This window comes from Oryzias latipes, chromosome 10 (assembly GCF_053564925.1).
Source record: "Oryzias latipes strain Hd-rR chromosome 10, Olatipes_Hd-rR_3.1".
In the NCBI taxonomy this organism is placed as follows: domain Eukaryota; kingdom Metazoa; phylum Chordata; class Actinopteri; order Beloniformes; family Adrianichthyidae; genus Oryzias; species Oryzias latipes.
Window position 1 is genome coordinate 8,549,352 of NC_136246.1, and position 15,252 is coordinate 8,564,603.

The following is a 15,252-nucleotide window of genomic DNA, read 5'->3' on the forward strand; positions in this document are numbered from 1 at the left end:
CTTACCTTTTCCTTTGGGCCACCTACGTGCTCCGTACAGATTTCCCCCACATTCCCAGCCTGTATGCACCCATAAGGCAAATATGCATTTCATAAGGAATAACTAATTAAACCTGAATGATGAGGCGCTGAAGATTTTCATTATTAACATTCATTTCCTTTTAATATTAAATCAATTAAAACCTGAAATTAGTGTTGAATTTGAAAATGCTTTATGCAGCAATTATAATAAAAGTGGTAAAAATGGTAGGAAAAAAGAATAGTACTTTAGGATTATACGATTTTTTTTTTAAAAAGCTTTGGAGTCCAAATTTCAAATTTCACTGGAACCTATTTTGAAATGGGCTTACACTTTAACACACCAAACAACTCTTAAAAGGACTTTATTATCTGATCATATGTGATACAGCACAACAGTAAGAATGTGCTGCTGTGCGTGGATCCTGATCTGCTCTGTGATCCCCACTGGAATGGTAGAGAGACACTTCAAAGCCTGCGGTGAACCTGTAAAGAGCGAGGACGTCACGGGCCTGTTTGCTCTGCACATTCCTGTTCGCATGGCCGTTCCTGCACCCATCTGCATGTGCGTTCATTAGCCGTGCGTTGCTGAACTTCAAAGATGTTGGCCTGCTCTGCCGTGTGAGGCTTCATGCTGACAGGCTCTCTTTGATGAACGGCAATTTACAACAATGTAAAACTAACTGGCTCATCGTGATGCAGCCGCAGGGCCTGTGTTCCTCCGTGACTCACCCGGATGCCTGCTTTGTTTCATTCCTGTTGCTCAGAGCCGTTTGGGGATGAGGAAAAACATTGCTGCATCTCTTGCAGATTGCCCACCTGCAACTCTGTTTAGGTTGCAGTGTAAGCCTTTTACCTGTGTTTGTGCTTCAAAAACCTTTGCTCCTCTTTGATATTTCTTTTCAACAGAATCAATGGAATGCAGTTTATCACTTGGATTATGCTCCACAAAAGCTGCCCTAAACAACCAGCTGAGGTGAAGGGTCCATCAGGCTTCTAATGGCTGAGCTGGGCTTGTTCTCACTGTTTAATGTCATGTCTGACAGCATCGACACTTCCTCCTCTCCTACCTCTGGTTGCTCTGTTACTGGAGCACCGGTTCTTACAGCCAGAGCAGCTTAAATTCAATAAAAGTTGGTATGAAGCACTCCATTAAAGCAGAACTTGCCATCATAAAAATTAGGCTTTGACTCAAAGTGTAAACCATCTCATTATCACTCCTCAGCTGAAGGTGAAGAGAAAAATGCAGCTGTGACTCTGGTGACATTTTGGGTTGATAGCAGATGTGCTGCAGGATCACAAAGATGCTCGTCTTTGCAAAACAAAAGTTTAACAAACAAAAACACTGCAAAAACCTGATAAAAAAGACAGACCCTTGTTTCAAGAAATTCTGTCTTGCAAGACAAATAATCTTAACAAGTTTTTTAATAGCATAGTAATCTTTGTTTGAGAAAACAATTTTTTTCTCAGAATAAGGACTTTCGGTAAAACCAAAAAAATGGGCTCCGAATTTTTGACTTATTTCTCAGGGGCCTGTTTTATGCAGCGCATCTTAACTGCAAAACCTAGCAAAGACCTGCTTGTATGCATTTGTTTTTCATAAGATGCGGTAGAATGTAGCAACAATGTGGATGTAATTAGATGCAGACAAGCGGACCTGAAGGCCATAGAACCTACTCTGAAGCTGAATTCTTCATTAGAATAGAGTTTCTGTTTTGAATCCGTCTTAATTTCAAGAAAATTTGTTATTTTTTTCATTATCAAGAAAACAGATGTTTGTTTTCTCCCTAAACCACAGGAACCTTTCAAAGCCCCACTTTGAATTTCTTTTGGTAAATGTCCCAGTGGTCTTTTAATTATTATTATAGATTTTTTAGCAACAATCAATAAACCTGTGTCGTTTTCTAGGACATAGTTTCTGCAGAGCAGCAAGAGTTCATTAGAATCTCATCTCTGACTTGTGGGCACGACCGTTGCCATCAAGCAACCATGTCCCCACTTCCGCTCCCTGTTGATTCACAACAATTTAAATAAAAAAATACTCAGAAATGAAAAGTCAAGCTGAATTTTCTTTCTATATGTCCTCCATTATCAGAAAAATGCCACAAGAGCATCTTAAAAACACCATTTTCATCGGAGTAGATATTTTAAAAGGTTAACACTTCCCTGTAGAAACATGATGAAACATGGCAGACGCAGGATGTATCAAACTTGGATCAACAACAGGGCCGGCCATTGGATAAATAGTTCGATTTCTGGAAAGATAAGGTTCTTCAATGCCTGCCGTTTTGTTGTTCTGAATTTTTCTGCATCCCACATGTTTGTTTTCGAGGGCTGATTGGGAAAAGGCAGATGCAAATGCAGGAATTTCCAAAATAACATCATAGGAAGAAGGGGCTATGGGGGTGGGGCGGTCCCTGAGAATAATTTTCTCCTCACATTGTCATTAAGACATCAAAGCGGATGCAGAAGATACAAGGCTTTTCAGTGCTGACACAAATGCGCTCTCAGTGCGAGGAGCACTGAATGAAAGCAGGAGGAGGAGGGATGCTGAAGAACCTGTTCTCTTGGCTTTGATGGTGGCGAGGGAGTGAAGCGGCAGAGAACAGACAAAAGTTCCTCAAACTTCAATCGAAGGCTTTTTGTGGCGCAGGTTTGCAGCCTCTCTCCCCATGATTCCTCCCCTCTTTCGCCTTCCTGGTCCCTTCAAACATGTCTTTGCTAATTGCCAGACCCTGTTCTGCACTGGCTGGGCTCTCCACTCGTCTTAGGTCCATTCAGAGGAGAGGGGGCGGTTGCAGAGGGAAGGGGTAGTAACTCGTTTGGAGTGGGACAATAGAGCCTGCGGGGCGAGTGACAAACCGCAACCCTAATGAGAAAAGACTCCTTGAGTGAACATGCAGCTCTGTCAATAGATTAGCCCAGTGTGTGAGAGCCTCTGCTGCTGGTTATGGTGATGTTTGCATAGTAAGACGACAGAAACTTGACTAAGACGGTAATAAAATCTGGTAATAAAGTAACAGAAAGGAATTTAAAGAACAAAAAAGGCATGCATCTTTGTGTATGTTTGTGCATGCTTGTGTGTGTAGGTGCATACATGTGCGTGTGTATGTGTTTGGTGTGTTGCTGCCTCCTGAGTGCAACAATGGTGAACAGGACAAATCCTCCAGACCGTATAATGACGACTAAGCTGTCTATTGAGGGTACATGGCTCCCCTGCAAACTTCTCTGAACGGAAACAAAAACCCACTCTCCCCCGGTCTCCCCCCTTTCTCACTTCTGACATCCCTTCATGGTGTGCTTGTGTGCTCCAGCTCCATGCTGCCAACTTAAGGTGGGAAAACAATAAGCACATAAATGAAACAATAAATTAGATACACTCAACTGGTAGCATTTTTAGCTTCACTTGGTAACAGCAACGTTGTTGATGCTGCTGTGTCCAGCAGAGAGTAACAGTTCTTGTATTGTTTGTGACCCCCCCTTGTCCTTTGTTGTTGGGGTTTGTTGTGAGGTGTTTTTGGAGAAAGAGTGCAGCCTCTGTTCACCTTTAAGATTAATGTTTTAGCTCCACAATTCAGCCGTTTATGTAGTTGACGTCATTCCATTGGATTCTGAAGCAAGAAAAGCAGCTATGTGGCACCACGCAACACTAACCGTAGTCCATTTATAATATGTTGGTGCAAAGCTGCTTTTCCACGTCAGAATCAGCTGATTCACATTGACCGCATAAAGGAATGAAGAGTTACAGCATGTCAAAGGGTGAGAGTTAGGTGTCGCCTGTGACTTCAATGGGTTTTTCTCATTAGGGGCCAGTAGCTTCCCTGGATCCTCTCATCGGAGCTTTTAGAGTGGGTGCTTGTGGAATAAAGGGTGGGGGTGGACATCTCTCACAAACATTCACTTCAGGGATGGGTAGAATTTTCTTGAGTGAATCTTTGGACGGTTAAAGTCTCCCTGGTGAACTCAATCCAGTTCTGGAGTTTCAACATCCAGAACTGCAATGAACAGATCTTAGAAGAATTTCATGTCTAATCTGTGTGTGAAATTGATGCGTTCTAGGAATGGGTGAGCTGCAGTTTGTATGCTCCACTCGAGCATGTTTGGGCTTTCACCAGGCACTATGACTTCCACATACAGTCCTAAATCATGCTCCATAGGTGAAGTGACGTCTCCTCCAACATGTATGTGTGTGGCCTTGCAAAGACTTGTGATCTGTCCAGGGTGTATTCCAGCTTCACCCAACAGTAGCTGGGATAGGCTCCAGCAACCACATGACCCCAAAAGGAATACAGCAGATTCTGATGGATGGATGGCTAGATTTGGCATTTGAAACCATCTCTACTCAAACATTTTTCAGAGTGCAGTCTCCACATATGGAGTCTGAAAATAGCTCTTATAGGGAATAATTTGTTTTGGCTCAGGATTCAGGTTCTCTCCTGTCTTAACAGCAAACAATCATTCATAACCCCTCTTCCTGCCTCTGCTGTCATTCACTTCATACTGGACTCACCATGGAAGACCGTCAGCCAAACGGTTCCTGTTCCTTTCTTAAGGTTTTACCCACACTTGTCACACGCCGTGATACCAGAGCACTCTGACACTCGGCTACATTTGTTTCTCATTATATTTTCGTTGAATAGAAGCTGTTATGCTAGAACACACTCAGTAGGAAAGTTACACCTCGAGATTCTGTGAACAGCTGGCAAATTAGGTTAAAGTCAAATTCTACCTTAAACATTATACAGAGTGAAAGAGGAGAAACAGAAATGTCCACACCTCACACCAAACAACTCTTCTGTTGAACTCAGTGCGTGATCTGCAAGTATTGGTGATTTATAGACAGTAAAGAAACACATATCCACTTGACTTCACACTATTCCATGACTAATATGGTATAAAATAATCTCAGAGAACTTTATATTTTTAATTTTTTTTACGTTACTTTCAGTAACACCTACATACGTTTCTGTACATATAAAAAAAAAAAGAAAACTAGAACACACGAGTCACCTGTGTTTGGAGGTGGATTTCCAGATTAAAGGAATTTATGTCACTGAAAAAAAGCTGTTGACTGACAGATGATGTATGGTACAAAGAATTGAGAAGTCAAAGCAAGCAGAGGGTATTTAAGACCCATTAAGGGTCTCTTGGAGCTTGACTTGGTACACAATCAGTGAAAGACAAAGGTATGGTCACCCCCTCACAGGCAAACACATGCACAACTGCAAATGAAGCATGAAGGTAAACTAGAGGGGAAAGAACAAGGAGGTGAAAGACATTCTGAAGGAGAGACACCTCATCTATTAGAGCAGGGGGATGGGGGGAAGTAATGGAAAAACCAAAACTCTGAAAAATAGGGATGAAAAATGAGAAGCTGTGTGAAGTTTATGTTTCCCAGAGAACATCTCAGTGTGTCAGGTGAAGGCTTTGAGGATGAAATGCGTTTGTGGCTAGAACTCATCATGATGAAGATTTCTTGTCCTCTCTGAGCCCGTTAGCATCTGAAGGCTGGAGCCCGGAAGAAAATTTAAGCTTTACTCCTTCTTTCCTTGGTGCCCCAGTCTGTCCATCTTCCTTCTATCTGTCTGCCGCCGGAGAAACGAGGCAGAACGAGAGGATGTGGGACAGACAGCCGTGAAATGGAGGCGACTCTGCAGCTGACTGTGTGTGTGTGTGTGTAAGGTAAATATATCTTTGTGTACTTATGTGTTTATCTGTGCTGCATGACAGCGAGGCTCAAAGCAGCTTTTGAAACTTGACTCCATTTTTCATCCCCCATCTGGACCTCCACAATCCGGCTGATGCTCTTTCATATGTGCACGAAGCTGCGCGCCTACACACCAGCATGTTTACAACCCTCGTCTCCACAATGCAACCCTGATTTCCGGAGGATCGGCTTTGCGTGTCTCATTGTATGGGTAGCCTGTTTTCACAAGCGCAGGACCAAAGCGAACGGAAGAAATCCAACACATGACTGGGAAAAATCTGCTTGCAGAAAAAACAAATGTCACATTTAGATTCTTTTTTTTTTCCTGATTGTTTGAACCGCCTGCAAAAATGAAAGAAATCTGTTCTTGTTTTGAGCATGTTTAACCCTGGGGAAGCCAAAAACAACAATCTTCTGGGCTTTTAACGGTAATTTGAGAATTTTTTTGTTGGCTCATTTAGGGTTGCAGCAATTAAAAGCAGCCAAAAAAATATAATCAGTAAAAATAAAAGTACAAACAAAATAAAAGACAGTTACCATATTTGACCCCATAGGATCCATATATGCACTTTTTTACCTCTCAAAAAAGGTTCACCACTCTTTTTTTTTTAAGTCACACAACTTTCCACTGCAGAAAACACACCTGTAGAGTTTATCATTGTGAAACAACAGGGAGGGGGACGAGGTTTCAAGGTTACTTTTTGTCAGGACAGAAACTATGTCCTAGAAGACGACACAGATGTTTTTGATTTTGGTCAAATACTGCAAGATCCTAATTAAAAGAACACTGGGAGCACTTTTACAACAGATGAAAAGATGACAAGAGTAGGACTTTAAATAGTGCCCCCCTAATTTATGTTTTATTTATTGAAAAGTAGAAAATTGATTAAACACACACCAGAAAATGGCAGAACTATTAACTAAAACCAATACATGAAAACAGCGAAGAAAGGAGAATCGATGGCTGAGTTGCTACACTTATAGTATATGTATCTTTATGTATTGTGTATTTTGTCTTTCAGTGTCATATAAGCCCGTGTGGGCTGGGCACATTAGTGCATGACACTTAAATAAATCAAATCAATCAATCAATCAATCAATATAGATTCTAGGTTTGGTGTTTCTATTATCATTGCCAGAAACTAGAAATTAACTGCATCTTGCATTGCATTTATTCCGGGGGCAGCTTTCTTACATCTGCTGTGTATATTCAACATTGAACCACAAACTGCGTCTTTTTGGGAGCAAAAACATGCAAACATCCAGCTGGATGTGCATGCAGGAAAAACTAGCTACACCGCTTTAAGATTTCTGTGCTCCAGTTAATAAAACCATTTTTTTTGACTCCCTGTGAACGCAGACGCTCAGCATGCAGCAGCTCCAGGTTCACTCTGTGCATTTTTGAAGGATTACTGAGAGTGTAACCTGAGCACAAGGGCTCTGATTGCCAATAGGTGAGCGAGGCTGCGAGTGACTGACACTCGGTTGTTTCAGATTAATTCTAGACTCTGTGTAATTACACACACACTGCTGTATGTGTGTTTGTGTGTGTCTGTGTGACTCACACCAATTAGACCACAAACCTTGGCCACCTCTACATCCTCTCCAGATGAGGCACCACATATCTCAATTAAAACCTGAGAAACCTGAGAGTACAAACACACAGCAGGAATCAGGTTGGCGGGACTGATGGACGGAGAGACGATGTCGGCGTGCAACTCGATCTCGTGTGTTCGTTTCTGGCAGAAGGAGACAGCTGCAGTCTCACAAGCTCAGAACGAACCTAGGGATGAGGAAGAATGTGGTTTGATGAGAAACAAAGACAAAAGCTCAAGATAGGACTTGTAATCGTTTAGTCAGCTCGCAACAGCACAATGAGTTGTTGTTCCACAGTAAACTAATCTGTGAGACATCAGGCTGACGGTCTGTGTGCAGGAGAGTTACTGAGCTTAGAATTGTGAGCAGACTAATCTTCCAGGAAAACCACAAGAGAAGCTAGAAAGCGGAGATCCACATTCGTTTTCCTAGTTTAGGATGGTTAATCCCACGTTTCCACCTTTCTGAGCTCAAAATTCATCACATATCACACCGCTCAATAAACACAAACACTGTTTACAGTTGTGTTCTTACATTTTTTTTTTTTTCTGACGAAGGTATTCCGCCGAAACATGTAAGGTACGTTTGACAAAAAAAAAAAAAACGTGTCTGAGAAAAAAATAATTTAAGAACAGTTTAAACTAGTAGACACAATGAACTTAATTGAACTGTTTACAGTTGTTTGTTCAAGCATACAGTCCTACTCTGGGTTTGAAATCTTTCTCTGTCTGTCTTTTCTCTTTGTTCCTCAACTATGAGCAGATGTCAGCTGCTGTGGTGGAGTTCTTAAATCACTGCAAATCATCACAGCCGTCACTTAAGAAAGCAGCAACTGTGCATTGATGAGCAAGCTCATCCCTTCTGGAAACACTTTATGATAACCATCAGTTAAAGCTTGATTACAAAGTAATAATAAACTGTTAGTTCATGAGTTATGCATGCCTTGTTAAATAGCAATTAACAGTTTTTAGGGGATTTATAATATGCAATAGATCATGACCAAGTTGTTAATATAAACCTTACTAATGACTTGTGAAATATTATGTAATAGTTTATATATCTTATTTGGATGCTATTTTAAAGTTGCATCTATTCCTCATTTATTAACTGTTCGTAAACAAGGAACATTACCAACTTTAAAATACCATCCCTGAAACATATAATTAGTAAGTAATTTGCTAACAGTTTATGAAATATTACTAATTTATAAGGCACATATTTTGACATATATTAATCAAGTCATTTATATCTCTATCCTAACAGCTTGGTAGTTATCTATTGGTACACTTATAACTGCTTAATAAACTGTTATTTAGAAAGTCATTCATAACTCATTAACTAACAGTTTATTACCGTTTTAATATCTAGCCTTAAAAGATAATTATAGTAAGGTGTTGTTGACTTTTTCTGCACGGTGGTGCAGTGGTTAGCACTCTTGCCTCGAAGCAAGAAGGCCCTTGTTCAAGTCCCGGCTGGTGGACCTGAAACAGAACATCGATGAGGGACTTTTCTGTGTGGAGTTTGTTTGTTCTCCCCGTGCATGTGTGGGTTTTCTCCAGCTTCCTCCCACCATCCAAAAACATGCCTCATAGGTTAATTGGTTACCCTAAATTGTCCAGGTGTGAATGTGAGAGTGCATGGGTGTGTGACTGAGGCCCTGCGACAGACTGGCGACCTGTCCAGGATGTCCCCATCCTTCGTCCATGAGTGGCTTGGACAGGCTCCAGCAGCCCAGTGACCCCGAAAAGGACAAAACTGTTTAGAAAGATAAATGAATGAATGAATGTTATTGAGCTGGGGAGTTTAAAGCTCTGTTTCACACGCCTCTGCAAGAAGTTTCCTTCATTCACACATCAGGTACACTCTATTCAATGTCACATGTGGATCACCTTTTTGAGGTGAAACAAAATAATAAAAAGAGGAAAAGTGTCCTCATATTTTCAGGAGGGTGCTGAGGTCTGCTCAGAATTTAAAGAAAAACTCTTTCAGTTCCACATTACTGGTGGTCCCATAAATCCTCCCACACCAAGGCACAAGGGCCTCAAATAAACAAGCACAAACACACACATGCAGACTATTTACTCACACAAACATTTGCCAAGCTACACACACAACAAAAGAAAAAAAAACTTCAAGGAATCTTCTAATTTGCTTCGCCAACCTAAAGCCAGCCTATGCTGAAAGACTCTACGTCACTTCCAAGCACACAGGGGACACTTCCCTCCATTCTAATGTCAGTCACACCAAGAAAAAAGATGAAACTGTTCAAATGTTATTTCAAATGAAAAGGTGGTCAAAGAAAAATAGGACTAAAATAGGAAGGAAGGAAGACGAAATTCTAATAGAAGATCCTGTGAGCTAGAAACTGAGAGGGAGGACTGTACGATGCAGGTGTGGTCTCATTATAGTGAAATGGAGCGGTCATAGAATAATTACAGCAAGACCACACAGGAGAGCGGTGGAGATGAAAGCAGAGAGCAGCAGGAAACGAGGAAGTCAAGCAAAACAGCCCAGAAACTCTCAACAGAGGAGCAGAAAACAAAACAGCAGCATGAAACATTCTGTTTTCCTCCACTAACATGCAGACTCAGTCTCTGAATCGCCTTTTAGACCAAGACAATGGCCCTCATACAAAACAGCCACACCGCACATTCGAACCATCTCTGCCAAAAAGATTGTTCCAGCTAGGAAAACATTTGTTTCCATGCTCTGTGCTTCTCTAAGGAGATGCTGAGGCCTGATTGTTGGCTTGAATTACAGGGTGGGGGCATCTTTGAAAGTTAACATCATGCACCTCAGAGCGTCTCCGGGTGCCATGTGTGTTATCTCCAAACAGTGACTGAGTCCAGTTTGCCTGGACCTGCATAACAGGACACAATCACCATTCAGAAGGGTATTTAACTGGATTTTGACTGGAATTTCCCTGTTTCCCACCATGAAGTTGTTGTTTTTGTGTGCATGGTTTTAGAGAGTATCGACCCACTTTCAATCTACGCTTTCAAAGCCTTGAACAAAGCATCCATGTCATTCCTGCAAAGTATGCAGCTGTTACACAATCTAGGAGACATACAAGGTTGTTGGATGTGTAGATAGAAACGCCTCAAAGCATCTAAAAATGTTTACCTGAACGTTTTAAATACTCTATTGTGCCTGTCCCAAGTCCAGATAAAATCCAGTAGGTTACAGGAAAGGCATCCCATGTCAAATTAAATCAATCATAAGAATCACAAATACAACCTTCATACCCCACTGGTTTGGTTGTGGGCATGTAAACGAAGACCAGTGCTGTATACCTATAGCAAGTGTGTCTAATTGCAGGCCTCGAGGGCCGGTGTCCAACATGTTTTCCAACCAACCTGCCACTGAAGCTCCTTATTGGCTAAAAACACCTGATCCAGCTAATCAGCAGCACATAAAGCAGGGTTTCTGGAAAACTGTACATCCAGTGAACACCCGGTTTGTACGTAAAGCCTGAAAACAAACGTAAAAAATTGTGCAATGCGGGGATTTTGAACGCGAAAGCTCAAAACGCAGGTTTACGGTTGATGACAGACTTTTCATTAAAAGTGGCCGCTTGAAACCAGCCGCGGTCGGTGTGAGTGTTCAGAACAGCTCTGATAAAGGTTTGCTCAGCAGCCTACATTCAGTTAAATAGAATGATTTTTTCTAATATGGACATTACAAACAAACAAATGAGAATTTGTTTGTTGTTCAGCCTTCCTGCTGGACGAGCAGCATGATGACTTTCATTCATGGTCTCTGCAGCCAGTGTGCATGCACATGTGAAGTGAATGAAAAGGGACAGTAAATGAAGGGGGGGGGGGGGGGGGGGGGGGGGGGGGGCAGCTGCTCGCCTGGATGACCTCAGCAGCAGCTGTTAGCCCCCCCCCCAACTCCACCCTGCTGCCCTCTATGTGTGCCAGCTCGTCTTTGAAGTTTGATGAAGCTTTGAATCGCATACCAATTATGATTACTGGAGAATATGGCAGCATATTACCAATTGGCTACATGCCAGTTTACTGGTAAAAAAAAAAAAAAAAGAAAATTGGAAACTGCATTAAAAACTTTCCAAAATAGACTATTTCAAGTGTTTTCCTCCATGAAGTTTTTGCATAAACAAAACAGTAATACTGCAAAAGCATTTCTATTTATGAGGGAAAAACAGTCCAAATAACCCCAAAATACAAGTCATTACCATCAAGAACTTTCCACTGGACTTTATTGTTAAAGCATGACATCATTCATTGTTCTGCCCTGTTGCTCTTTATTAAAGATTTCCACTTGAGTACCAAAATGTTATATAACTAAAAGTTTGGCACCAAGGTTCAAACTATAAAATTACGTTTGTTTTTTTTTTTGCTTGTATACAGAGGTCATGATCAATACAATGTAAAAATATTGGCGGGTGTTTTTGTGTCTTTGAAGTGTTGGCGCAGGGCGCAGGGAGATGCTTTAGTCAGATTTTCTGGAACTCCATCCAGCCTTAATGTCTCTGCTGGCATCCCCTACACTGTCTGAAACCTGAGACACACACACACACACACACACACACACACAACAATCTGTGCTCCAAGCACATAAGTGGAGAAACACACAGGCTTGTGTGTGAATGCGGACTGACACAACGTCCTTCGTACAGGCATCTTGTTTACATGGATAAGAGTTGGGGAAAGCGGCTATTTGGAGCCTGGATAGAAACAACACACCTGTGTTTGAACTGCAAGGTTGTCGACAGGGTCACAGACTACAGCCACCACATGACAAGATGAACTTTGAAAATCCCACATAAAGAGACGACCATACCAACCCAGACATGCTGACAAAAGGTACGACTTGTGGGAAACAAATATGGTGAAGCAAAAAAAGAACAGCATGCAACAAAGTCTCTTTAAAAGAGATGTTTGCACGAAGCCTCACAAACAGAAACCATATTCCACAAAGACACAATGTGTTTCGCAGACAAGGCCAGAGAAAAGCAGCTGATCTTGTTGAACTAATACTTTACCCACGAAGAAACACAATAGCTAAGAAGTCTCTTGTTTGGGATTGAAAAGGATGATCATTTGGCTCATCGTGGCCTAAAACACAATCTGAATCCAAACAAAAATAAATCCAATGGAATCCATAAAAAACAGGTTCACTTCCTGCATTGTTAGGTTCTGCAGGTGAAGCCTGTTAGAAATTGAAGTTCTAAAGAGTGTGTAGATGCAATCAAAGTTTCAAGTTACCAAGCAGCTTCTGTGAGTGACTGGCTCAAACTACACCTGCTGTGTGTGCAGTATCCATTTACACGTCCTCCTTCTAAAAGGTTAGCTTTTTCATTTTTACCTACCTTTCCACTATACTCACAGTCAATGTTGTCCATTTGAATGGGAGACAAGTCAATTAAGGGTGTATTCAGACTGGAAACATTTAGTCCGCTTAAAGTGAACCAGAGTTCGTTTCTCCCGATAATCCGGAACAAATTTTCAGTCTGAATACACCCAAGCAGATCCTGGTCCAGGACCAGGAGCCGCTCTTGGACCAATCTTTGGAGGTGGTCTCGGTTTGTTTTCAATCGGGCTGAGCTTCGGTTCGCTCTGAGATTCCTAAGTCTGAATACAATCTGTCTTCGGAGTGGAACAACTGAACCAAAACCACCATCATAGCCGACAAACAAAATAAGAATGCAGCAATACATAAGCTGCAGACAAATGTAAAGAAACGATTGTTGGGTTATCAAAGAGGAAACAGGGGTCCAGCTGTTTATTTGCTAAAACGTTTATTTTAACACCGCTGAAATCACTTCTTGCATGCTTTTCTGTGTCTCGTTACGCGGCACACACTGCTGTGACGTCAACCGAAAAGCTACCTAGTAGTTCCTTAGAATTCTCTTAAAAACAATCCCATAACATCACAAAAATGACACAGCAACTCATTCAATGTGAATGCAGGCTAATTAAAACACATTTTAACGCGACAAATTGGTTCTCACAGTTTTCCCCACAATCTATACGTCATAAACACTCATTAGCATAATTTTCCTATTCAAAACTGGTAATCGAAATATAAAGTTTTAATAGGTTACCATTCCCGATAAGTATTTTCATAGTGAATAGCTAATAAGCAGCACTTAACAATAATAACGCACTGATATGCAATTTTCGACTTTAGTAAAGTGCTAGTAAGCAGGTTTGTGCTGATTTGCAATTCTTTACAAAAGTAAAAGTACTTATATGCAGTTCTTTTCTGTGGTACAGAGCTGATAAGCAGACTTGCGTTGCATATCAGCGCAAAATCTGGCTTTTCTTATCTTTTAGAATTCATTGAAATTTTGTTTTTGTAATTCAAAAGCCACATTTATATGTTGTTCCAAAACAGACAGCGTTTGAAATATCTTATGTCTGAAGAACGGATCATCAAAGTCTGCTAATTTTCTAAACGGATCCTGTTTTAGCTTAACATGTCAGAGTTATGATGCTATTCATTTCTAAGTCATAGTGTTGGTGGTTATAAATAAATGTTCTTTTATCATTACTGGGACTCTTTGTGCCATTATTTCGGGCTGCAGTGCCTGCCATCAAATGCAGAGACTTTAATGACGCCTTTGAGTTGTGTCAAATGGTGGGTTTGTGGTTGTTCTGATGATTGGGAGCCTTTTGGGATTTGGAGTGGGAGCACTAATCTCAGTGTGGTTTTATTTCATCCTTAGACGGCAATTTGAAACCAATAGTCATTCTATCTGCAGAGATTCCCTAAAATAATAAACTCGCCCCAGATTTTTAAGTCCGTGACTGTAATTTTTCCATGCAAAGAAGCCACATGAATGGATTCATTTGCTTACATCTGGTCATTGCTATTTTATTCATGCACTTTGCAAAAAAAAATGTAACACTCTTTGAACACGCATATTGTGTGCCAAATATGGATTTCAAATAATTCTTAGTACACCTACCTATCACAATCAGTGTGTAGTTCACGTTCACGCTGCCAAAGCCATTTGTGGCTTTGCAGATGTAGGTACCCGCGTCATCCGTCTCCACTTCTTTGATTCGCAGAGCCGCCTGTAGCACCTTGAATCGAGTCCAGCCGCTGTGGATGTTCCGACCATCTTTGGTCCACATGATGAGTGGAGGGGGGTCGCTCTCAACAGGGCAGGACAGCTTCACAGTGCGACCAAGGCGGGCACTCTGACGGTGGTTTACCCTCTCCGACACCCGAGGGGGACCTAAAGGTTGAAGGGGAAAAAACACACATTTGTATTAAATAATATCACGACCGTATATTACATTAATAATAAATTATACTTCATAAACCAACACAAAACTGTAAACGTTGCCTTATATGGCTTTAAAAACAGAGGAATTTCCATATAATCTTTGTAAGTCCATGACGGCTTAATAGTAACATAGTTTTTGAGCGAGCACACGCTGAGTAGGTTTAATACCAACAGAGCTGCCAACAGAGATAAAAATCAAGCGTGACCTTGACTGCTTAGTAGCAGTTCTACAGCGAAACGGCACCCTAGAAAGACAGGAGTATACGGACTGCCTCAACGAGCTGGGAAACCAGGATGGGAATGATGGAGAGAAGAATGAAGGATACAGAGGAGGAAACAAGGAAAAAAGGAGCTAAAAAGAAGAAAGCAGAAGGAAATGAAGGGCATAAGGGAGGATGGAATCTGAGGGAGTGAGAGAAAAAAGGGAATGAAATATGGTGTAGTGGAAGAAGCTTAAAAGAAAAGCAAACAGGAAGCCAGAGAGGTTCACACAGGAGGGCTGTAGGAGTTAACAAGGTTCAATGCATGCCGTATATCTCCGTTTGACCTTTTCTTACGGCTTTTAGGTTAAAACAATACTCTGCTAACCTTGCAGGAAAAGCCCATAACAGCCCACCTTGGAGCAAACAATGACTTGAGAAACAAGAAGCAATTGAAGGGAAACCTGCCATAAA

General features: G+C 41.3%; 1 protein-coding gene across 2 annotated transcripts in view; it reads right to left on the reverse strand.

The window, feature by feature from the left end:
- fgfrl1a (fibroblast growth factor receptor like 1a) overlaps positions 1-15,252 on the reverse strand; it is an 85,893-nt gene that overhangs the window by 37,351 nt on the left and 33,290 nt on the right. For both annotated transcript variants that reach the window (XM_023958961.2, XM_078953496.1), the window contains exon 3: positions 14,255-14,527. In XM_023958961.2, coding sequence (XP_023814729.1) covers positions 14,255-14,527 — 273 coding nt within the window. The remainder of the gene's footprint in view (positions 1-14,254; positions 14,528-15,252) is intronic.